At 47.2% G+C, this 23575-nt stretch overlaps 2 protein-coding genes across 5 annotated transcripts in view; one reads left to right on the top strand and one right to left on the bottom strand.

The window, feature by feature from the left end:
• CYFIP2 (cytoplasmic FMR1 interacting protein 2) overlaps window positions 1–23575 on the bottom strand; it is a 101084-nt gene that overhangs the window by 31867 nt on the left and 45642 nt on the right. For all 4 annotated transcript variants that reach the window (XM_081136327.1, XM_081136329.1, XM_081136328.1 and 1 more), the window contains 6 exons: window positions 23190–23286; window positions 20586–20662; window positions 17966–18074; window positions 16030–16149; window positions 9991–10190; window positions 8292–8379 (listed from right to left, as the gene is read on the bottom strand). In XM_081136327.1, the coding sequence (XP_080992453.1) occupies window positions 8292–8379; window positions 9991–10190; window positions 16030–16149; window positions 17966–18074; window positions 20586–20662; window positions 23190–23286 (691 nt within the window). The remainder of the gene's footprint in view (window positions 1–8291; window positions 8380–9990; window positions 10191–16029; window positions 16150–17965; window positions 18075–20585; window positions 20663–23189; window positions 23287–23575) is intronic.
• On the top strand, window positions 3511–8179 carry FNDC9 (fibronectin type III domain containing 9). The gene is made up of 2 exons (XM_081135520.1): window positions 3511–3697; window positions 5679–8179. The coding sequence occupies exon 2, from the start codon at window positions 5686–5688 to the stop codon at window positions 6346–6348; it is 663 nt and encodes a 220-aa protein (XP_080991646.1). The 5' UTR covers window positions 3511–3697; window positions 5679–5685; the 3' UTR covers window positions 6349–8179.

Genomic DNA, 23575 nt, shown 5'->3' with positions numbered 1-23575 from the left:
AGGCAGGTGCAACCACACACTGAGCAGAGGAGGAACCTAAGTGGGGTGGCTTGCCCGAGGTGGAATACAAGATGATATTCTGCCACATGTATCATCTGCCAAAACTGCAGAATTCTATGGATGGTGGGTAAATAATGTGCAGCCTGGGAGTGGCCCCACACAGACAGGAGTCGGGGTGGCAGTGGGTGGCACTACTGGTGGTGTTATCAGCAAGGCCGAGGCAGGCTCCCCTGGTCAGGCCATGTGCCAAGAGCTGGCACCCAGGTATGGACCCAGATGGGATGTACCCAGGTTGCTGCAGCAAAGCCCCTAAAGACGATGACTGAATGGGGAAGGCACTGCAGAAATATGATCAATCTCCCTGAGGTCAAATCATGCCATGGGGTCATTACGTAGCTAGTGACGACCACATCAACACTTTCTAAGGACTGGGAAGTTATTGAGAAATTATTGGTATAATTGAAAGAATGATTGTGTCACAATATGCGTCCCTTGGAAGGCAGCTGTGTGATCGGTTCTATATAACTCACTTTACTTAGAGAATATGTTTTTAAAGTTTTCGTTGATATACTAATTTCAATTCCTGAACCAGCTGTTACAGGTTTTTGACCTTTAACATCGGCCCTAACCGGAAGGGAGAGTTCTCCGGCTCAGGCAGGTGTACGTGGTCTCCAGGCTCCTGAGGGAAGGTGGCATCGCGCAGGGTATAAACCTGGCCCATCACAGCCCCTGGGCTGAGCTACAGCCAACTCAGGGAGTGGCTCTGACCCACTGACCTCTTCTTAATAATCACCGCTACTCTTCCTGGGCCAGTAGTTTGTAGAGATGGGTTCATCGAGTTGCTACAACACTATAAGGCAGGTATCACTGATATTTGCATTTTACACAAGAGTTCATCAAGGTATAAAAAGGGAGGGAGTTTGTCCAAGGCCACACAGGCAGGATGTGAACCCAGCCTGGGGGGTTCAGGGCCTGCACTCTGAACCCTGGGGACCCAGATAAACCTTCACATGGTCCCTGCCCTCAGGAAGGGCACGGAGACCCCACTCCTGGCTGACTTCCTCTGGCAGTGATCTACTCCCGGTGTACTCAGCCTGGCCCGACAGCTGTGGAGGCTACAACTGGGACACACTGCAGACAGGCCTCCCTGAAGGTGAGGAAGAATACGTGTGGCTGGGGTGTGACCTCCTGGGGCAAGTGTCCCCAGGTCATTTATCTCAGTCACCTCTGGCTCCCCTGGGTGCTCGTGAATGGTGGTGGCCCAAAGGAGCAGGAAGAGCCTGAGCCAGGGCCTCAGTTTCCATCCCTGGTCCTGCCACGGCCCGAGGAATGCCATCCCTTCTCTCGGGGCCGTGAAGCCAAAGGACTTCCAAGGCTTCATATTCTGTGTCTGAAATGCTCAGTGTTGAAATGGCATCCAGGGGCATTAAGAGTAAATTCCCCTTTTCTGTGGCAAAGGCTTGAGTTCTATCTTATCACCCCACAGGCTCCTTAATTGGTATTTTTATTCGCCCTCAAAATAATCTTTTCAAAAGGCACCTGCAGACTAGCGCACTGGCCTTTCTGTGGAGGGGACGCCTACGTGCTCTGCAAGGAATCACCATTAGCAAGAATGACAGCAGATTGTGGCAGGCCCCTGGGAGGACCGAGGCCACAGGAAAACCACAGAGCACGTCTAACCAAGGCCACGGGAAAGCCACAGAGCACATCCGACTCAACGCCTCACACAGACCCATGGCCAGGGGAGGGTCTGTGATTCACCAGGCAACTCTTTGTGACTTTCTGATTATCACTGACATGAATCACAAGGAGACCTTCAGGGGCACACTTGGCTACTTTGGCCAACAACGGAGAAGAAAAACGCTGGCTTTCAACAACACATAATTTGTGTAAAATAATTTGGGTTTCAGTCCCTTTGGGCTAAGGTTGCTGTAATAGATTACCTCAAGCTCGGTGGCCTTAAGGTGACAGAACTTTATTCTCTATTTCAGACATGCCCTGTGATCTCCCCAACAGAACGATGGCAATGTGCTCTTTTAAGGTAGAGGGGAACGGAGGGGGTGGATGCTCAGAGGCATGTAGGCCTTTGTGGGAATTCAAAAAGGGCAAGGAGGCAAAGTCAGGATTCTTGAAAGAAAAGGAACTCTGGGGATCACCCCATCCAGGAAGAGTAAACAGTTTCTGGAGTCAACTCCAAATGATTGATGGACAAGCAATTTCTTCCGAGGCTTGTGTTAAGAAGGACCCCGAGGCTCTGTTTCTGAGCCCTAATGGAAGGAGCGCTGTATTAGTTTCCTGGGGCTGCTGGAACAAATGACCACAAATGTGGTGGCTTGAAACAATAGAAATATCACATCTCTCACAGTTCTGAAGGCCAGAAGCCTGAAATCAAGGGGTCTGCAGGGCCACGCTTCCTCCAAAGGCTCTAGGAGAGAATCCTTCCTTGAACCTTCCAACGCCTTGGTTTATGGCATCACTCAATCTCTGCCTCTGTCTTTACGTGGCTTCTTCCCTTCATGTCTCTCTGTGTGTATATTTCCCTCTCCTTTTTGTTATAAAGACACCAGTCACTGGATTTAGGACTCCCTCTAAATCCAGTATAAGATCATTTTGAGATTCGTAAATAATTAATTCTATAAAGGCCCTATTTCCAAATAAGGTCACATTCTGAGAGGTTCCATGTGGACCTGAATTTTGAGGGGACACTCAAACCAACCCAGTACTAGTACCATAATGGTTTAACAAGCTTGACAAGGGTTCAGGACTAGACAGGGGTAGTATTCATATCTTCTATCTGCCACCCAATGTATCCCATGCCCACAGCTTTTCAGATGATGGAACTGAGGCCCAGAGAATAAAAGACTCTTGACCAGTGTCATATGCCCAGGTAGTGCCACAGGAGACCAGAATTAAAAAAAAAAATAAAAAATACAGAGGTGGGAGTGGGGTGCGGATAAAACTACTGTTTTAACAATAAAGATAAATTTAAAAAAAAAAGGTATTAGGGGGCCCTGGCCAGTGTGGTTCAGTTGGTTGGGCATTGTCCTGGGCACTGAAAGGTTGCCAGTTCCATTCCTGGTTAGAGCACATGCCTGGGTTGTGGGCCCCATCCCCGGTAGGGGTCATGCAAGAGGCAGCCAAGTGATGTTTTACTCTCACATTGGATGTTTCTCTCTCTCGTCCTCTCCCTTCTATTCTAAAAAAAAAAAAAAATCTATTATATATATATATATATGAAATTACTGTTTTAGTTGTGGGATAATGGAGAAGGGCATCTTTGCATTCAAAACCATTGTCCAAAAATGACAATGAGCCAATTAGAAAATATAGGAGCCTTAGAAGAATTAGTACCACTCAGGATCAGTTTGGAGCAGACTGTCTGCCTTCCCCCCCTACCGCCCCCCCAATAAACGAGAGCTCCTCTCACTGGCAAAAGCCTTTCCAGACTGGCCCTGAAAGCATCCTGCGTACTTATGCCTGTGGTTGCCATGGTGAATGATGCTGATCTAAAGAAATGAATAGAGTGAGCGTTGGGGGCGGCAGTGGGATTACTCAGACGGTGGCGAGAGAGACATCAAGGAGAGCCCAGAGCAGAGGAGGGGAGAAGGCACCGTTCCCTTAGCTTGGGTCCACTCTGCCTCTGAAGGCTATGCTCTAACCAGATCCTTTCTAACCAGATCCTCGGCACACGCATCAGGTAAGGGACATAAACGGCTCTTCTTGGAAATGGAAGTGGCTTTTCCTTTCACACTCTGCTTGGAGGCGGGCCAGGCAATGGTAATGTGAATAGCTACAAACGGGGGATTTCCAAACAGAAGCAGAGGAAGAAAAATAAATAAGGGAGACGGACTGGGTGCTACCAGCTGAGGATGTTGCTAGCATCTTGACAGAAAGCTCTTAAAAATGTCTGCTGTGGGGAACTCAGGCTGCAAAGACAGCCAGCAGCAGGGGGAGGCAAACAGGAGGGGATTCAGGACAAGAAAGGGATTCCTGATCACCCCTGAGGGGAGGGTGTTACGAGGCCATTGCCTCTGTAACCTTAGTAATGAATTAAGTGCATTTACAGGGATGTGTGGGGCGCTGGGGGGTGTGGATGGGGGTGTGTGAGAAGGACACCGATGCAGGGGTGCGAATATTCAGTCTCCTTCACAGTGACCTCCCTGGAGGGATCCAAGCACACCTGTCTCACCCCTTTCATTCCCCATTTTCCTGGAGGAAATTTCCAGCCGAGTAGAAAGAACAACTCCTGCTCCTGAGCATTTTAGTTCACTGTCATCCTCAGAGAAGGAAAGGGAGGCTTGAAAAACCACTCAAGGCTGCGCGTCTTTCCGCAGCTCACCTCCTCTAGGAAATACGGGCAGGAAAACAGAAGGTGGGGGGGCGGCCGGGAGCAGAGCAGGCAGCTCGGAATAGAAGTCAGCCTGGCTTAATATCCAATTCTGGTTAAAATCCGACTGTGTTTTACTACGTCGTTACGATCTAAAACAAAACCTTCCGTATTCCATGTGAGAGGAGGAGCGGAGAACAGAGCCGGGGGAGACCTATACATCAACATGCACAGGCTGAATATGGCTGGCTCGGAATTTTAGATCGGGGGAAATTCGGTGAAGGGGACACACACGGAATTAAAGAGAAATGAAAAGGCTTGAAGATGGTGCTCCCTCCCCCAAGCAGGGCCCTGCCAGTGTGAAGAGGGCTCGTTTGCTTTGCCTGGAGAAACAGCAACGGCTCCTACTACCAGCATCTCATTTCGCAGTAACATTCTATCACTAACCCAGCAGCCCTGCCTTTGAAAACCCAGCGGTTAAGTGGCTTTGAGTCTGGTTCTTGCAGCTGAGTCACCTCAGATTGCTCATCTGTAAAATGGGGATCTAGCTCCGAGGGCGTGATGAAGAACAAAGGAAATTTGTTATTGTAGGCTGAACGCCTGTCATGAGCAGTGACACGGCAACGGCTTGCTAACTGCTGGTGGTGATTACCAGTGTTAACATTCGTGGTACCCGTAGCATTAAACAGTAGCACTCATGCTGGTATTAGCAGCTGATTGTATTGACCCACGAAACGAATTTCCTGGGTACCTTTGGCTTTAAAAAAAACACAAACAAAATAAGAGAGGAGGCTTTGGGGAGAAATCGGCTGCCAGCGAGTGACTAAACAAATCTCTCATCGTGGGCAACAGAACTGGGCGGCAGAATGTTCTAGATGACTAAGCTACCAGCACTTGGAGCGGACCTGAGAGGTCCAGAGGGGAAATTTAGGTGAAGCCTTGCCTAGCTTGGAGGTCACAAACCTGTGGTGACTAACGCAGGGATTCTGAGGTTGTTCTGATTCCTCCTTTCATTGTTTTGTGTCTTCTTTTTTTAAGGGTTGGGAGCAATGTTGTACGTAAAGGACCTGAGCCTGGGCAGGATGGGGCCGGGGGATGTGGGCCCATCTTTTCTAGGCCTGAAGGCCACCAGCTTTGGCATGAGAGAGCCCTGACTGGGAATTCTGAACTGCCATTGTTTAGCTATGCCTTGCTGAGTAACATCACCAAGATCTTGGCCTCTACTTTCTTGTCTGTAAAATGGGGGCAGTAGTAGTCTCCATCTCGAATGCCCCATAAGTAGTGGCTATGATGATCATAAATAAATACTTTAATAAGGGGACGTCATGCTTCACTTTGATTCTGGTTGCAGAATCAGGATGAACATCGAGGTTGGGAACGTGTCCTACTCGGGAGCCATCGTTTCCTGGTCGTCCTCGGAGCCCTGCCTGGAGGACTATTACCATATTATGTACAGGCCCAACTGGAACAGCATCTTCTCTGGCTATCTTCGCTACAGCTTCCACCATGAGGAGAAGGTGCCTCGAACCATCAGCTCGGTGGTGCTAGACCACCTCGCCCCTTCCACTTTCTACTTCCTGTGTGTCAGCTGCAAGAAGATTACCTTCCCCCACAGGCACTACTGCACCATGTTCCACACCCTGGATAAGAGTCCGCTGGCTGCCGGGAGCTCCCTGGTGGACCCGCACATCTCCCTGTGGATCCTGCTGGCCATTCTGCTGGCCTGCTTCACAGCCGTCTTAGCTTTCATCTGCCTCCAGTTCTGGTGCATCCGTTGCCATGAGCCTCGCTGGTCTTACAGGGCCGGCCACATGGAGGAGGCCAACGGGCTGGTGAGGTGGCCAGAGGAGGGCCCGGCTCTTGGTCAGAGGGAGGAAGACCTGCAGGGGCTGCCCCTGGTGGAAATGCCACGCAGGGATTCCAGAGCGGGAGCCGAAGCCGACCAGGATGCCCCCGACGAGGGTGCCCCCCAGAGGGAGGGTGGCGGCCAACCTGCCATTCTGCCTCATTTTGAGGAGTGAGAGGTGGGGAGGAGGCAGCCCTCGTCCTGTAGCATAAAGCCCTCCACACAGTAGTTCCTTTGTAAAATGTGTCTGTAGATTACCCACGTCTCCCCACAAGGCTAGAGTCCCTGAGGATCACTGGGTTCAGTGACTGCCCTGTGACTAAGCTCCTCAAGCTGGGGACACCCCCCTATGCTGTGCTAAGGGAGAAGAAACATGGTGTCTTTTAGGAGGGTCCTTTGGGTGGGCGCAGTTAGAAATTTAGAAAATTATTTTAACATTAAAACAAACATGAATAAATTATGATGTAGAAAGTGAAATTTGCATGACTTAAATAAAACATAGTGCTTCAGGTAAATCGTGGGGTTGAAGATGGGCTCTCTGAGTTATGCTGTCAGTCAGCTTTCAGGCTGAAGTCCAGTCTCCTCTGCTATTGGGGGGTTGTTTTGGAAAGTGGGAGAAGGCTGGCCCTACAGCACTTTCCAACTTTCAGGTAATTGCATACCACTTCCTACATCATTTTTGTTTTTTGAGCCATGCACTGTCTTTACTATTACTAGCAAATATTTTTAAATTGATTCATTTTTTTAACCTTAAACTTATTTTAAAAGGTAGCTGTACATTAATCCAAACATGAATACCAGCACAGAAGGATAAACAGAACGAAAACAAAATAATAAATTTGATAGACACTATGTATTGCCTACTAAAGACTCCAAGGTTAAGGCCTGCTTTCTAATCTTTGATGAAAGGGGAGATTAGCAAGCACTGGAGAAGTATTAAAGACCTATTAGCACCAACATTAAGTCTTTCTCCTTGATATAATCAACAAGGTTTCAAAGAGAAGTGACAGGGAGGGGTTTTTACTTTGTGAGTCACTAGTATTTAATGTCGTGCCTGTGAACCATCTACAATGCTGTGTGTAGACATCCCCTGACTTGAGAATCAGACTGGCTGCTCTGGAGAAGACACCTGCACTCTCCCAGCACCATCCTAAGACCTTCTGAGCCCCACCTTTAGGCCTGACCGGTGGGAACTCCTCTTGGTTCATCACATTTCCTAATCTAGGGCTCCCAGACCAAGTGGACTACCTTTCCTAACAATGCCATATTTATCCAGTCAGTTCCTCTACTAACTTTATCTGAAAATGGGGTCATACATGGCCATTTTATTCCATCACAAAGAGAAATGTTGGCTTTTTAGATGTTGTTGACGCATTTCACCGTTTCAGTGGAATTTTTTGGTCCTTCCATAAAACCCCCCAGGGTAAGTTGTGGTGACAGGGAGACTCTGAACGCTGTTCCCCTGCCACCACCATGGGTGTGGAAATGGAACTTGAGGAGGGCAGAGGCGATGTGTGTTTTAATCTGTAATATAGCCCCAGCATGTAAAATCAAGCCCAGTGTCTGGCCTAATGTGGGTGCTTAATATATGTCTGTTCAATGAATGGCAGTGGACTGAATAGTCACCCATGGGAATGTTTAGTTTCTTAGCATCAGGATGCATAAGCGTGAACAAAGCAGCCAAGACCCAAGATGGGCTTCTCAGTTCTAGCTCCGGTCAACTGGATTTCCCTCTAAGCTTCACCTTTCCAGCTGCTTCCTGTCTGCAAATCCCTTATATCTATAAAGCACAAATCCCAGAATCACAGGATGATACCACAACGAGTCAACCAAGAAATAGGAGGCGACAGGAAACGCCAAGACAAGACACCCCCGTGCATGCCTTACCCCGCTCGCCTCCCCGAGAAGTTCCTGCACAGGATCCAGCCCCTGGTCTGAGTTCACCCCCATCCTTGCTAGTTGTGAACAAATAAAGATGAATAAACTCACAGTCGTTTCCACCTGGCTCTCACTGCTGCCTCCTTACCGCCACTCCTTGCTTTTCTGCTTCAGGGGACCCTTTTCTATTTGCTTTTGCTCACTAGCCCTCTTAGAAGTAGGATGGGCAGGACGACTCACCTTGGACCCGTAGAGGTAATAAGGCTGGACGTTGGCGGGCTTATCTCGTTGGGGCTCTTGGGTGAAAGGAATGGCAGTCCGCACAAAACTAGGGGAAGCAAAGAGATGGGACAGGAGTTAACGGGTCCTGATATTCTTCAGGGAACATGATCTAGTGGGAGCTGTTCTTGATTAGGTGCAACCACACCATTTCTTGGGTGGTTGCTTATAAAGGTACTAAGTCCTCTGACATATACCCATTTACCTACGGCCTCCTCCCCGTCCAGATTCACAGGCTTGATTTGGGGCTGGGGGTGCTCAGGACAGTGGGCTGGGCCTGAAAATGGCCTTCTCCAAGGCTCCACCTCTCCACCCCCAGGTTGGTTTCTCCAGAGCATGGTTCTGCAAACTCTTTCTGTAAAGGCCCAGATGGCAAACATTGTCAGCTTTGCCAGCCAGATGGTCCCTGTCGCAAGTCCTCAGCTCTGCCGGTCACATGAAAGCATCCGTAAACAATAGTAAATGAATGACTATGGCTCGGTTCCTATGAATTTCAAATAATTTCCACTTGTCACCACATTATAATTCTCCTTTGGATTTCTTCCTCCAAAGATTTAAAAACGTCAGTACCATTCTTAGCTCATGGGCTGTACAAAAATAGTTGGGAATTAGATGTGGCTTGTGGACCAGGGTTTGTAGACTTCTGCTCAAGAAGTTTAAAGGTCCCAAGTCTTAAGAGAACAGGAAGTGCTTCTTGCTAAGTGGTGGGTTCAGGAACATCTGTGGATTCCTCCCAGCCCTCCCATTCATTCAACACATGCTTATTTAATGCCAGTCCTGAGGATACTAAGGACCTGTAAGCACGGCTTTGCTCATCCTTAAGTACTTATTTTGTATGTGAATGCCCCTCACCTCTCCCACCAGGTTTTGAACCTCTGTGGGGATAAGGGATTGGGTCTTGTTTCCATCTGGGTGCCTGGCCCAGGGCTGTGTGCACCTGCAGGAGACATGTTCCACTTGGTCATGCATGTGTGTGCTCTGCACATGTATGACTGTTTGCACACATGCATTCCCATATGTGATGTCCTCACAAAAGTACCATCTGATCATGTTGCTCCCCTTCCTTAAACTCTTCCCACGATTCATAAATACTTGATTCTAACATAGCTTGTGAAGCAGTACACAGTCTGGTCCTGCATCCTCCTGTGTCCGGCCGTATCTTCCATGGCAACATCCCCCATCCCACCTGCTTCACCCTTCCCAGCTTCTTGGCTCTTTAGAAACTTTGCCTGGAATACTCTTCTCCTGCCTTTTTGCTTTATTTACGCCTACTCAGCCCCCCCATTGCAACTCAAGCATGCTTGCTCAGAGGAGGAAGCCTCTCTTGAGGGCTGCTTCACTTCCCAGATTGCATCAGGTGGTGTCGTTCCCTTTCATGGCCCTGGGGGCTTTCTCCCATCTCCACATTTACTGCTTATTGTATATTTATTGTGTGATAAATCGTTTGATCAATTTGCGATTGTTTGATGTAGCCTGAAGGCTCCGAGAGTCAGGAAGGTCTGTTAGCCTCTGGCACCCAGAGCCTGCACCCAGGAGGGGCTCAGTGAGATGCCTGCTGCAGGGATGAGCTGACCCCTGTGCTGGGCCTAGTTTGGAGGCTGCTGGCAGCTTCCCGGGGTCCCACCCTGCCCCAGCCCCCTCTGCACAGGGACTCCCTTACCGGTTGGTGGATCCATTGTAGCAGTAGTTGGGGAGGAAGTCGAAGTTCAGCTCCCAGAAGACGTGCAGGGTGATGCGGCCGTAGGGGGCGGACACGTTGTGGTTGGCCTCCCGGAACATGGCGTCGAAGCTGTCCAGGGTCATGTGCTTGCACAGAAGCCGGTGCGTGAGCCGGTTGATCTCCAGCAGCCACTCCAGCTCCTGGCGAGAGAGACCACAGCTGCTGAAGACTTACTCACATACCTTACAGGTGTGCAGCACTTGCCCTTACCCATTCCTGTCACGTAGGCGACAGCCCCTCACACAACCTCCCAACTGCCGACGTGGGGACCAGGACCCCGGCAGTGGCTGTGAAAATGTTCCCCTGTTCCGAGGAGTGGAAGGAAGTGCCAGATGTGGCTGAGGAAGTCTGCAGGCCCCTTCCAAGAAGGCGACCAGAAACCACGCGCAAGTGCCTGTCTGCTCCCCTCTGGGTACAAAGCATGCCTGCTTGCTTTCCACATTCCATTTGTGAGAAAAAGCTTGTCCCTCGGTGTCACAAGTAAAGTAAAAGGAAGCTGCGACTGGCTGTCACCAGAGGCTACATCTCTGCCCTACATTAAGCAATCCTACTAGGCACTTACTATTAGGCCAGATCACATGAAACTACTGATATTTTAGGTCAAACACCATTGAATGTGAGTAATTTCCTATGGTCAACCTAGTACATGCCGAACAGTATTTTTAGCACTTTATATGTGTTAACTCATTTAATGCTCAAAAACCAAACAAACAAAAACCCCATAAAGTCAATGCTACTGCTGTTCTTACTCTGCACATACAGAAAATGAGAAGCTTTGGGAAGTGAAGTACCTTGGCTCCAACCCAGGAAGCTGGGCTCCAAAGTCCATATTCTTAACAAAGTATAACACCTATAGAAAGTTTGAAAATAGCTGGGAGCAGAATGTCCCCTCCTTCTACTGTAGGTCCCTCAGTCACACAGGGGTTGGTCACAGTGGCAGAGACTGCAGCTGTGGGCAAGCAGTCTGCTGCTGGCCCACAATGACCAAGGACCTGAGTGAGCTGTGGGCCCTGACTGTTGGAATCCCACCTTTGGGCAGAGAACAGGAGCAGAGGGGATATTACCCAGGCACCACAGGGCACTGCATTTGCAGAGAAGTAAAAGGACAGTGGAATCCTTTGGGCTTGCTTTAGTCCCTAAACACATTGCTATTAAAAGGAACCAGAGCACAGTCTCCTGCTAAGACAGAAGGCAGCCCTATGGTGATGCTTTAGGACACTCCCACACTGTTGTGGTTAAGCCCTCTTTTGAGATGGGACAACTGTTCCTGTTTCACAGTGGGAAAAACTGAGGTCACACAGGACATATATAACAGGGCTTAGGCTGTGAATCCAGGTCTTCTGATTCCAAATCATGTGCGTTTGGCCCCAGTGACATAGCTAGTTGCCTGGAATAAGGAAACAATTGCTAAGAAAGCCTTCTGAAAAGTAATGATGATTTTAAAACATAAAAGCAAAATGAACATCAGAAGGGCAGTTCACCAGAGTGCAGCCAGGAGCTGGGGCAGCCAGGGGGCCAGCTTAACGTCTGGAACATGGAACTCCGGTGTCTACGGTCACAGGAGACAGCCCCACACCAGGGACTCAATTCCGTTCTCATCAGCCACAAGGTCCCCCTAACCCTGGTTGGGTCCACAGTGTGGTCGGGTGGAAGCCCCAGGCCACGCTTCCAGTCTTGGAGCTTTGCCACTCTGAAACTCAGATTCTGTGGCCCTAAATTGGGGACACAGAATTGAATCACAGCTTACAAATTTAAATGGTGGAAGGGGCCAGACAGGTCAGGTAAGTGAGACAAGTGAGGCAGGAGAGAGCCCCAGGGCTGGGTTGTCTGTGGCAGATCAGGGCGCCCCTGCCTGGAGGAAGGAGGAGCTGCTATCAATTCCATCTGATTGTTGCCGCATCGGAGCAGGGCTTAGTGGTGGCAGATCCTGCCATTTCTCAAAAGAAGGTCAAAATCTGGCTTCCAATTCTGGAATGGCAGCTGGAAGACTGAGATTCCAGTCATTGCGCACCGGGAAGTAGATGAGGGCAGAAATACAGGATCAGCTCTCCTCTTCGGTCTCTTGGGGCCCAGCTAGCTGCACTGTATCTTTGTTCCCATTCACTTAGGATGGGTAAAAAAATTAAAAAATAATAAAAGGAGTAAACACTAATGAGTTTATTTCTAAGATCAACAAGTGGTCCTGCTATGGGGAAGATAGCTACAGATAAGAAACCAGGGAATAACTGCTGTCCTAATGTTCTGTGTTTTTAAGTCTCACAAATGCCTGTCGGTGTTGACAAGAGACCGAAGGAGAGTTCTCAGCTCTGTTGATGTGGGGGCTGCTGGGAGGGGAGGTCTACTCTGCCTGCCCTGCAGCAGTACAGGGGTGTCTTGTTGTGATGTAATCCCAGCTGTGGTCTTGCATCAGCCATGTCCTTCCAGCCTTCCCATCAGGAGGGCCCCTGCCGTGGGACGCAGGGCTCAATGCATCAGGGTGCAGGGGACTTAAAAGACCACATTAGTGGTTCAGGTACCTTCAGCAAGGATATCAGCATTTCACAGTAATGTTGGTTTACTAAGGAAATAAAAACCAAAATGGGCAATTTCTGTGAAATAGTGGAAAGAGCTCTTCAAAGGCAACCAGAAAGCTTAAGTGTCAGCCACATGTGACTGTTACAAGCTCTGTGGCCCCGGGGAGGTGAGAAGATCGGGGACCTCGATCTCTGGTTCAATGAGACCTGGTAGGTCAGATATATGAATGAAGTGTCCCAGGGGGGCTTGCGGCAAACCAAACGCAGCCCAGCCCAGCTGACAGGAATGGCTAGCAACTGTTAGTGTTTGGGAAGACTGGTCTGGTGCTGCCTGGGCATCTGCACATTTATTCAAATTCTTCCAAATGTTAAATGTTGGCTTACACCCAGCAGTCGTGGCTCAGTGGCTGAGCACTGACCTATGATCCAGGAGATCACAGTTCGATTCCGGGTCAGGGCACATGCCCGGGTTGTGGGCTCGATCCCCAGCCGGGGGCGAGCAGGAGGCAGCCAATCAATGACTCATCATTGATATTTCTATCTCCCTCTCCCTCTCCCTCTCTCTCTGTGAAATCAATAAAGATATATGTTTTTAAAAAATGTTGGCTCAAAATTTCAAGTATGCTCTGCGGCCTGAACACAACAGGCTGCCAGCTCTCAGCTTTAGCATCAGATCTCTTGGAGCATCTCTAACCCAGCTGGGTTGGAGAACGGTGGCTGGCAAGGAATCTCTGCAGCCCTCCCAGCTCGGCATCAGGCTCCTCCCCATCTCAGACTGGAGTGTCCAAGGTGGAGGGAAGGGCTGGGGGCAGCACATTCGTGGGTTTGTTTTTCAAAAGAGGCAGAAGCTTCTCAGTAGAGGTGAGTGGAGGCCTCCTGACCCCAGAGGAGGGAGCATCCCTGGGGCCTCTTCTTCAAGGGCTTCATGGGAAGTGGCTATTCTCCTGGGGGCCATCGCTCTCACCTGATAAACACAGGCTTTCACTGTTTGTTTTCATTTTGTTCTCAGCTCAAAGAACATTCAGTGCCTTTCAAGGGCTGGGGAAAGGCCATGGACACCCGCAAATACCCCAAACCAATTTTTCCATAAGATATGCTCATTCATTACCAGAAAACTGAAGACACAGATAAACAAAAAAAGATGAAAACAAAAAATCCCACCGTTTGGAGATAATCACTGCTAACATTTTGGCATAAACAAAGAAAAATCTATTTCTTAAAATAGACTTCCCAGAAGAAGGTGTGCTATATTACAGCCACTTAAAGCAAGTGACCAGGGCTTAAGTGGGCAGCTGGGTCAAGTCTGCTTATGAAATGTTGCTGAAAATTCACCCGGAGAACATTTCATTGCAGCTCCAAATTTCTGTTTCTCTCATCTGTTTTTTTCACAGGCTATTATTTATTAAGTGCGGTTAACTATGCAAAGCTCTTTCCAGACAGTATCTCATTTCATCGTTATTACAACGCTATGAGGTGAATTCTAATATTCTCTCCATGAGAAGGTAGGAAAACAGGTTTAGAGAAGATAAATAACTTGTCAAGATCACCTAGCTAGTAAGTGGCAGAGTCTGGACTGAGCCCTCAGGTCTTTCTGACTCTAGAGCCCTATTTCTTAATCACTTTTTTCCCAATGGCACAGGTCTCTTGATTTTTAAAATTTTTTATTTTTTTAAATGTTTTTATTGATTTGAGAGAGAGAAGAAGTGAGAGGGAGAGAGAGAGAAACAATGATTGGCTGCCTCCTGCAAGCCCCCTGGGATCGAACCTGCAACCAGGGTATGTGCCCTGACTAGGAATTGAACCCGTGACCTCTGGGTGCATGGGCTGATGCCCAACCAACTGAGCCACACCGGCTGGTTAATCACTTTTTTTAAACTACTTCGTCCGTTTAAAAAACACCACCACCTTCTTATTTTGAAATAATTTTAGACTTACACAAAAGTGAAAACAGCCGAGTTCTTCTGCTTGGCTCTTTTTTGGTGGGAATGTCATTTGAATTGGGTTTATGTGCTTTTGTTCATGATTAGATTGAGAGTATGCATTTTGGTAAAAACACTACAGAAAAATATATATCAGGGGATACATGACTATGTCTCACTTCTACCAGTGATACTAACTTTTGATGCCTGGTGAAGAGGGTGTCCTCCGAGTTTCCCATTGTGAACTTGCTACTCATCTATTTGGAGTTAATAAATGTCTGGAAGGAGAACATTTGATATTACTATGCAAGTATCCCATTTCTTCCCAAAGTTTTTTTTGGGGGGTAATTTTATTATTGTGGGACTTAGGGAGTAATTTTTTTATTGTGGGAAAATATACGTAACATGAAATTCACCATTTTAACCATTCTTTAACGTACAGTTCTGTGGCATTAAATACCTTCACATTGTAACCATCACTACCATCCATCCCCAGAACTTCTTAATTTTCCTCAATGGAAACTCCATACCCATTAAACACTAACGCTCCTTTCCTGAAACTACCATTCCCCTTTCTGTCTCCATGAATCTGGCTACTCTGAGAAATCTTCTAATAAGAGGAATCAGGATATATTCTGCATAAGTTGTGTTTACTGCCCTAGCTGGTGTGGCTCAGTGGGTTGGGCACTGTCCCGTACACCACAAGGTCGCTGGTTCGGCTCCTGGTCAGAGCACATGTCGGGTTGCGGGCTCGATCCCCAGTAGGGGGCGTGCAGGAGGCAGTCTATTGGTGTTCCTCTCTCACATCCATGTTTCTCACTCTCTCCCTCTCCCTTCCCCTCTCTCTTAAAAAATAAAAACAAAAAAAATTTTTAAAAACTTTAAAAAAAAAGGTTCTGTCCACTAACTTTAGCATCCATGTAGTGATCTAATGGTGACTTTCTATTTCCCTCCCTCCTACTCACCTGCTTTTGAAAGCATTAAAGATTCAAGTCTTCCTCTGATTCACTTAAAGACTGACTGATCGATCAAGTTTATTCTAATGCTTGGAGAAAGTTAACAGAGATGTTCAAATGCTGTTTCATAGAAGGGAGAAGGTCCATGCTTGTGCATCAGGACCTTTATATAATTTGCAGGTCTCCTGGCAAAATGAAAATGTGGGGACCTTTTGTCAAAAAATTATTAAGAATTTTAAGGCGGCGACACCAGAGCAGCAAAGCCAGCACAGAGCCCCTCGGTGCTACGGCACACCCATGAGGCTGACCCTGTTCTGCAACCTTCTCTGGCTTCACAGCACCACTCGCCTACTTGCTCAGATCTGTAGATGCTAAAGGGCCAGCAGCTGTGTCCCACATTGGCCCTCCTCAGAGATTTCAAGACCCTGCTCCACTCCCTCTCCAGGCAATCAGGGGGGTAAGATCATTCTCATCTGAAGTCTATTTTTCCTGCTCTGTTCAGATAGGAAAGAGACTCACTGCTTCTCTTTAACTGGCCCAGTACTGGGCTCACACAACGTCCAGCTAGAATCCCAGCGCCCTGTCTCTTACCACAATGGAGGTGAGGTCCTCACTCTCAAAGCGGCTGATGGCCTGGTCCAAGGACTTGTACATGGCGGCAGAGATGCGCTGGGTTATGAGTCTGTTCAGGTCAATCGATCTACCCAGGAGCTGGAGAGAAGACGGAGAGAGGAGAGTCACGTAAGGTTTGCACAGACACATGACGCCTAAATGCAATGCACTGGGACAAAAGGGGACTCTGTAGAAACAGTACTGTTAGATTTCCTGAGTATGACACTTTTATTCTGATTAGGAGAGAATGTCCTTGATCTTAGGAGCTAGGTGCTGAGGTGTTCAGGGGTGAAGTGTCATGATATATGCAACTTACTCTCAAACAGATAAGAAAAAAAGTATATTCTTTAAAAATAAGTATTTCCACGTATTACTTATGTTTATATATAAATATATTTTATATAGTTACTGTATTTGTGTGAGAGAGAGAAACATACACATGAGGGAGAGAAAGTGAAGTAAATGTGGTAAAACGTTAATAACCATGAGCTCATCTCTACAGAGTATATATGTGCTCAGTGTGTTACTCTTCCAAGTTTCCTGAAGTTTTGAGATATAAAATGTTGAGGGAAAATACAATTCATTCAGGCTGTAGGAGGAGGCTGAGGACAGGCTCGCATCCCGGGCCATGCTGACACCCTAAACTGAGCCCTGAGGTTCTTCCGGAACCTGCTGCGCCCCAATTTACAGTCACCGGGACGAGCCGCCCCTCAGCAAGGGCCTGTGGTGTGCCTTTGTGGGGATGAACGTGAAAGAGCACGAAGGGCTGGTTACAGAGTGGAAAACGCAGCTTGTAGTAACTTCTGCTGGGGAACACATGGGCATTATTGCAGATGCTACGCAGAGAGCAATAACCATTTACTGACTACCTGTTGTGTGCACTGCACTTCGCTAGGTGCCCAAGGATTACTCTTAACTGTTTAATTTTTTTCTACTAGTCTTCTGGGGTGAATTTTCTACCAGCTGACTAGGGCCCTTTTAAAGCCATCTTCTGCACACATAAAGTCCTTGGTATTGAATGCCCTGTGGCTAATTCTGGCTGCATTTGTGACAGTCATAGTTTTCTGAGAGGCCGATGGAAGGGGTCGAGCCCCTGCTGTTAGCAGAGATGAAAATGTTCTTTTTCCTCTTATAAGTCTCCATTTCCCTTGGATTTCTCATAGCAACGGGAATGTCCAGGGATTCCAAGGCAACCATTTTCCTCTTCCTCTAGAGCATCCTCTTAGTGGAGGCTCTGCTCTCCTTCACCTGAGTCTTTTCCACAAACACCGTGGACCACACGGTCAGCACGCAGAGGCCACAGCACAAAGGCCATTTCAACACCTCTGGGTTGCCAGCAGGGCGTAAGAGAAGGGAGCAGTCTGCTGGGGCAGCTCTTACTCTGTCTGCCTGGTTCCGTTAATGTTTTTTTTAGCACGAATATGTTTCTGAGCTCTTGAAAGCATTTCCTCTACACCTGGGGTCCAATGCTAACTGAAACTAACTCCTCGAAAACAAACCATCATTTCTACCCCGGGTTTAATTTAGCCTGACATGCTTCTTTCCAAAGGCCCCGGGGCTCGCCTTCACTCGAGCCAGCATCTGAGCCTGGGCGGGACAGATGTACCCATTTCTGAGCAGCAGCCCCGGTGAAAGGAAGTGGGCTGCAGCTCATGCTGGGAAGACAAAGGCTTCGGTGGCCACTGCTCCCGACGTGAGCTGCAGGCGAGCTGGGAAGCCTAGAGCTTGAACCAGAGGAAGCTCGATGCCTTTCCAGGGTTTATACGCTCTGAGGCTGTGTTACACCTACGCTTAGAAGTCCACACAGGACAGTATGCAGGGCAGACAACACAGTACTGACTTCTGATCTCCATGTCAACGTCCCAGCTACTCTCCCCTGCCCGACCCAGCGCCACTGGCTTCCTTTCACTATTACCTGGACGTGCCTCTGCTTCAGCAGCGTTTCGTAGCGGTTGGACGGCGGGTAAGGAATGATGACTCCGTAGTTCTTACATTCGGCTCTAAAACGTTTGTCCAACAGGACGCTGGAAGGGATGAAAGTTAAATAAGAGACCAGCCAACATGACAGTGGACAGTCTGCAACTGCCAGCCACGTCTGTTTCAGACCATAGGATCTACTCATGAAGCACTCTTGTATATATTTTAAATATAACTTCTTTTCTGTTCCAGAGCAAACTACTTTAAATTTCTTTTCAACCACAAGAGCTCAATATGTGAAACAGAATTTCTAAGTTAAAGATCAGTAGCACAGAGGTTGAGCTGCTTTACTTTTTTATTCATTTACCAGGAAAAAAAGAAGCTAACCTAAAAAAAAAGAAACGAGTGCATGCCTGGCATATTCCAGACCCTTTCTTGGGACAGAATGCCCCCAATAGGAAACATTTTAAGTCCTAGGAATACAAAGTTCCTGCCCTCCTGAAGCCTATGTTCTAGTGAAGAGAGACTGACACTAAAAAAAAAAAGCAGAGGGATAAAATAATATTAAATAGTATACGTCTGCATGGTATTTATTATTTATCAGGTGTGCACACACTCACGCACCTGTCACTTTTAATCTCACAGCAATCCTATGAGTTAGATACACCATTATTTCCTTTCATACTGAGGCACAGACTGCAGATTAATAGGTGCTCTGAAAATAATAACACAGGACGATTTGGTGTTAGGAGGTCAGAGAAAGCCTCTCTGGACAGGTTTTGTTGGACAGAGACCTCAGTGTGAAAAATGGCCAGATCTGGGGGATGAACCTCTCAGGCACAGTGAGCTTGCAATGTTTGAGAAAAGGAAAGGTGGCCAGTGTGAATAAAGGCAGGGCATGGTGAAGATTGTGGTGCAAAAATGAATTTATAAAGTTAGTCCAGGGGCCAGACCATGTGGGGCTACATAAGCCACAGGAAACAGGTGAGATGTTCTCTAGATGTAACTGGAAGTTATTGAAAGGAAGTCAATAAGCAGGACAGTGACACAATCTCCAGTAAAGAGACCAGCCACCCACTAATGAGCCTACAGGGCACCTGAAATGCGGTGGGTCCGAGTGGAGATGCATTATGAGTATTAAAAATACATACTAGATTTTGAAGACTTAGAAAAAACACACACAACTATCTCGTTAATAATTTTTCATTGTTCCATGTTGAAATTATAGTGTTTTAGATATATTGGATTACATAGTACATAAAATATATTGTTAAAATTAATTTCACCTGTTTATTTTTCTTTTTTTAAATATGGCAACTAAAATTTTTAAAATTACATTTGTGACTCACATGTATAATTGCATTACATTTCTTTTTCTTAAAAGATTTTTATTGACGTGTTTTAGAGAGAGAGAAGAAGGGGGAGAGAGAGAGAAACATTGATGTGAGAGGAAAACATCGATGGGCTGCCTCTTGCATGCTCCCTACCAGGGATCGAGATTGAAACCTGGGCACATGCCCTGACCAGCAACCTTTCGGTGCACAGGAGGATGCCTAACCAACCGAGCTGCACAGGCCAGGGAGAACTGCATCATATTTCTAATGGACAGCACTGCTCTGGCCCATCCTCTCCCTCCTGTGACCTGTGGAGACCTTCACATGTACTAATTCACGTTAGCCCTAAGAGGCAGGCATGCTGTTGTTATTTTTTTAACTTTTCAAGTAATACATACAACACATTAGTTTCAGGTGTACAACAGAGTGATCTGACATTTATATCCCTTCAGAAATGATCATCGTGGTAAGTCTAACAATTGTATCAGCATACGGAGCTGTTACGATATTATTGACTATATTCCCTGTGCTGTACGCTACGTCTCTGTGGCTTATTTATTTTATAACTGGAAGTCTGTACCTCTTAGTAAACTTGACCCTTTTCACCCATCCATCCACCCCTTCCCTCTGGCAACCATTAGTTTGTTCTCTGTGTCTATGAATTTGTTTCTGTTTTTGTACTGTTTGTGTGTTTAAGTTTTCCAGATTCCACATATAAGGGACATCATGCAGTACCTGGCTATGATTACTATGCTTCTGCCACAGGGACTTTGCACAGGTACTTCCTTTTCCCTATATTTTCCTGTGCCCTCCTTCACCTAGGTCTACTTAACTCCTGTCACCTTCAGAAAGGAACTCAAATGTTCCTTTTTCAGGATAGTTTTTCCAGTTTCTCACCCCAAAGACTAGTTCAGGTGTCAAGGTCATATATTCCCATGACCTTTCCATTCATAAAAGAGAGAGAAAAAAAAGAGAGAGACATCAATCGACTGCCTTCCATAGGCACCCCAACTGGGGATCAAACCCACAACCCAGGTATGTGCTCTGACTGGGAATTGAGCTGGCAACCCTTTGGTGCACAGGAAAACGTTCAACCAACTGAGCCGCTCCGGCTGGGCTCATTAGTTTTTACCAATGTCTGTCTTCCCCAGGAGGTCCAGCACCATATCGGTCTATTTTCCTCTCCTATATTCTAGCACCCAGTTCAGGCCCATGGAATCACTTAGGTTCCCCTCTGTGCTAAAGAAGGGAGGTTTTGCACCAGCAAACCCCAGGCTCTCCTACCTGCCGGCCATGGCTTTGTAGTAAGCAAAGATCTGGTCTGCCAGCTTGTAGACGAACTGATCAAAGCACAGGTTCACCTGGCGAAGAGGAAGCAGGAAACGTCAGCGGGGTCTGTCCAGCTTCATCACAGAAACCAGGCAACTGAAAGAGGGCAGTTGGGTAGGACTGCCTAAAGCGTGCTGTGGGGCGAGAGACTTTGAAGGAAAAAGAAAAAAAGATTCTATGGCCAAGTTAACCTTGGGAAATCTGGTCCCCTTGTCCTCAGTGAGGCACAGAGAAGGCAAAGTTCAAAAAGCTGTTGAGGGACCTCCCTCCCCTAGGTCCCCTCCTTGATGTTCCAAGGGGCCTGCCCAGGGGGAACTCAACAGACAGGTCTTCATATCCTGTAATTACACATGTCCGCCTCCCCTGGCCACCTCTCACGATAGACTTTCTTGTCTTTTCCTTTCATTGTACTTAACCTTGCTTTGCAAATAAAAAAGTAGATGGTCATTAGAAATTTAAACATTGAAAAACATATATTGCTTAAAAATCTTTGATTTGCAATGAACAAGGGACTGTCTTGCCACTGATGTTTCATCACATTGGTGATGCTCGGGTGGGAAGAAAGTTCACATCAGACACAGAGGACCCAATCCCCCCACATGGCAAGGGCAGGAAGTGGCCCAGGGTGCAATTTCAAAGAGACGCGCTGTGGGAGAAGCAGCGTGGCAGAATAACATCAAAGGACACAGATCATATTTAGGTGGTTAATCTTTGATTCTTTCTTACCGAATTCTCAGCTCTATAAGGCTCTTAATTCAAAGAAAACTTCAAGGGCACTGGGCCTCCTCCAGGCAAAGAGCCTGCAGGGTCCAGGTGGGGGGGTGCCCACTCGTACCCCATGATCCTCTTCTAAAACCAGCTTTGAGTATGTTTGCCCAAATGGCCCAGGCCCTTTCCAGGCCATGTGTGCTCTTTTTCCTGGGTTTCTGTGCACCCCGAGGGCTGGCCAAGGGGCCATTGTTTTGGGGCAAGATGGTAGCCAAAGCTTGGGTATCCCATACATATACATGAGGTCCTTCGTGGTGTGGAACAGGGTTTGGGGGTGGGAAGAGAAAGGGGGCTGGAGACACAGAGGAGAGGTTCGCATTGCATTTCAACTCCCACAGGAATGAGAGGATCTAGAAACAAGGCAGCCTCTCTATTAGCTTTCTTTTGGAAGACATAAACTTACAAATGAATTTGGTGATACTGCATACCCTAAAACATTCATGTGTTTCCTTTATAAATAAGAATGGCTTATATTTATATGACAATTTTACCTAATGGGCCTCATTCTATGTTTATATAACCCCACATACTTAAGTAGAACAGAGACTATCATTTCATTTTCCAGAAGGCAAAACTAAGTCATTAGTGCCTTTGATCTCATGTTTCTGTTCCTTGCTATCCCATAGTAGGGCTGTACTTCCTAACTCCTCTCTGAAAGAAGGTATAGCTGTGTGACTTGCTTTGACCAATGACACGTGTGACCTTTGGGTAGAAGCTTTAAACATTAGAGTGTGATTCACTCTAACTCTTCCCACTGCCATGGCAACTAGCAAATCTTTTAGATGGGTCCCAGATTGAAGACTACATGGAACAGAGCCCTCAGCCAACCCATAATGGACAAATAAACCTTTGGTTTCAAGCTACTAAGAATGTGGGTTTGGTTGTTACTGCATCACAACCTAGCTTATCCTGACCATTACAGAAATAAAGCCATTGAGTGACTCTCTAGTAAATACCTTAACAGTTGAGAGGATTACTATTTCAGTCCTGTCAGTATTAGACAGAGACTCTGTGACCTTGGGGTAATGGCACTTGACCACCTGAAGTCTCAGATTTATTACCCGTTAAATAGACAGTAACACAGACATCTTTAAATGGTTATAAAGATGATTTGAAATGTTTATATAGTGCTTAGCACTGTGCCTGGCAAGTGATAAATATATAATAACTGATAGGTGTATTACTGCTGTCATTATTAGTCAAGCAATCAAGGCATAAAAGAACCAGTGAAAAATTAATTTTACCCAAGCAGTCCTAACATTTGCCATCCCTTAAACATCTGAAAAAGAAAGGCCATCATCCTGCTCTAGGTCATTTTGGACGATCACGATGTATATAAAGAACACTCTCTGGAACAAGTCTTTGATCCTATGCTATGGTCCCCCCCAAATTCATATGTTGAGATCTTAACCCCCAAGGGTGATGGTATTAGGAGGTGGGGCCTTTTGGGCTGATTAGGTCATGAGGGTGAAGCCCTCATGACTGGGATTAGTGCCCTTATAGAAAAGACCCCAAGCGCTCCCTTGCCCCTTCCACCTCGTGAGGACGCAGTGAGAAGTCTGTGACCCCGAAGACTGGCCTTACCCAACCATGCTGGCACCCTGATCTCGGATGTCCAGCCTCCAGAACAGTGAGAAATAAACATCTGTTGTTTATAAGCCACCAGTCTGTGATATTCTGTTACAACTTGAATGGACTAAGACATCCCACTCGGTGCCCACAGCTAAAGACTGTTAAAGTGCAGCTTCTAGGAACAAGACTCCAGGAGCACAGGGAGAAGCCCCCACTTGCCTCAGCCTCGATCTCGTCGTACAGGAACTGCTTTTTGAACTTGGTCAGAGCATAGTAGGCGCTGTCGTTGTACAGGTCCAGAGGGTAAAGGACATACCTGAAGAGGAAACAACGGCCAGCAGCTTACTAATGATTCCTTACGGCAGGCAGACTTGTGTCTGCTCGGCAGATAGGACACTTGGGCGGAAGATGAGGAAGGTCAGAGACGAGAAAAGAGAACCTGTCAGCACTCTGTTCCCAGCAATCTGCCCATAGAACCCAAAGTCCATGATGCTAACAATCCAGGGCCTGGGGAAAAATGATTTAGCTTCCTGATCCCCAGAGACGGTAATTTCCCAGCATGACTGTTAGGAGACTGACAGATGGGCTGGTGGACTTCTGAACCT

Source organism: Miniopterus schreibersii (genome assembly GCF_964146895.1).
Source record: "Miniopterus schreibersii genome assembly, chromosome: 4".
Taxonomy (NCBI): domain Eukaryota; kingdom Metazoa; phylum Chordata; class Mammalia; order Chiroptera; family Miniopteridae; genus Miniopterus; species Miniopterus schreibersii.
This window is presented reverse-complemented; position numbering and strand designations above follow the sequence as displayed.

Coding starts and splice junctions, on each gene's coding strand:
- FNDC9 (XM_081135520.1), top strand. CDS start 5,686: ATGAACATCGAGGTTGGGAACGTGTCCTACTCGGGAGCCATCGTTTCC.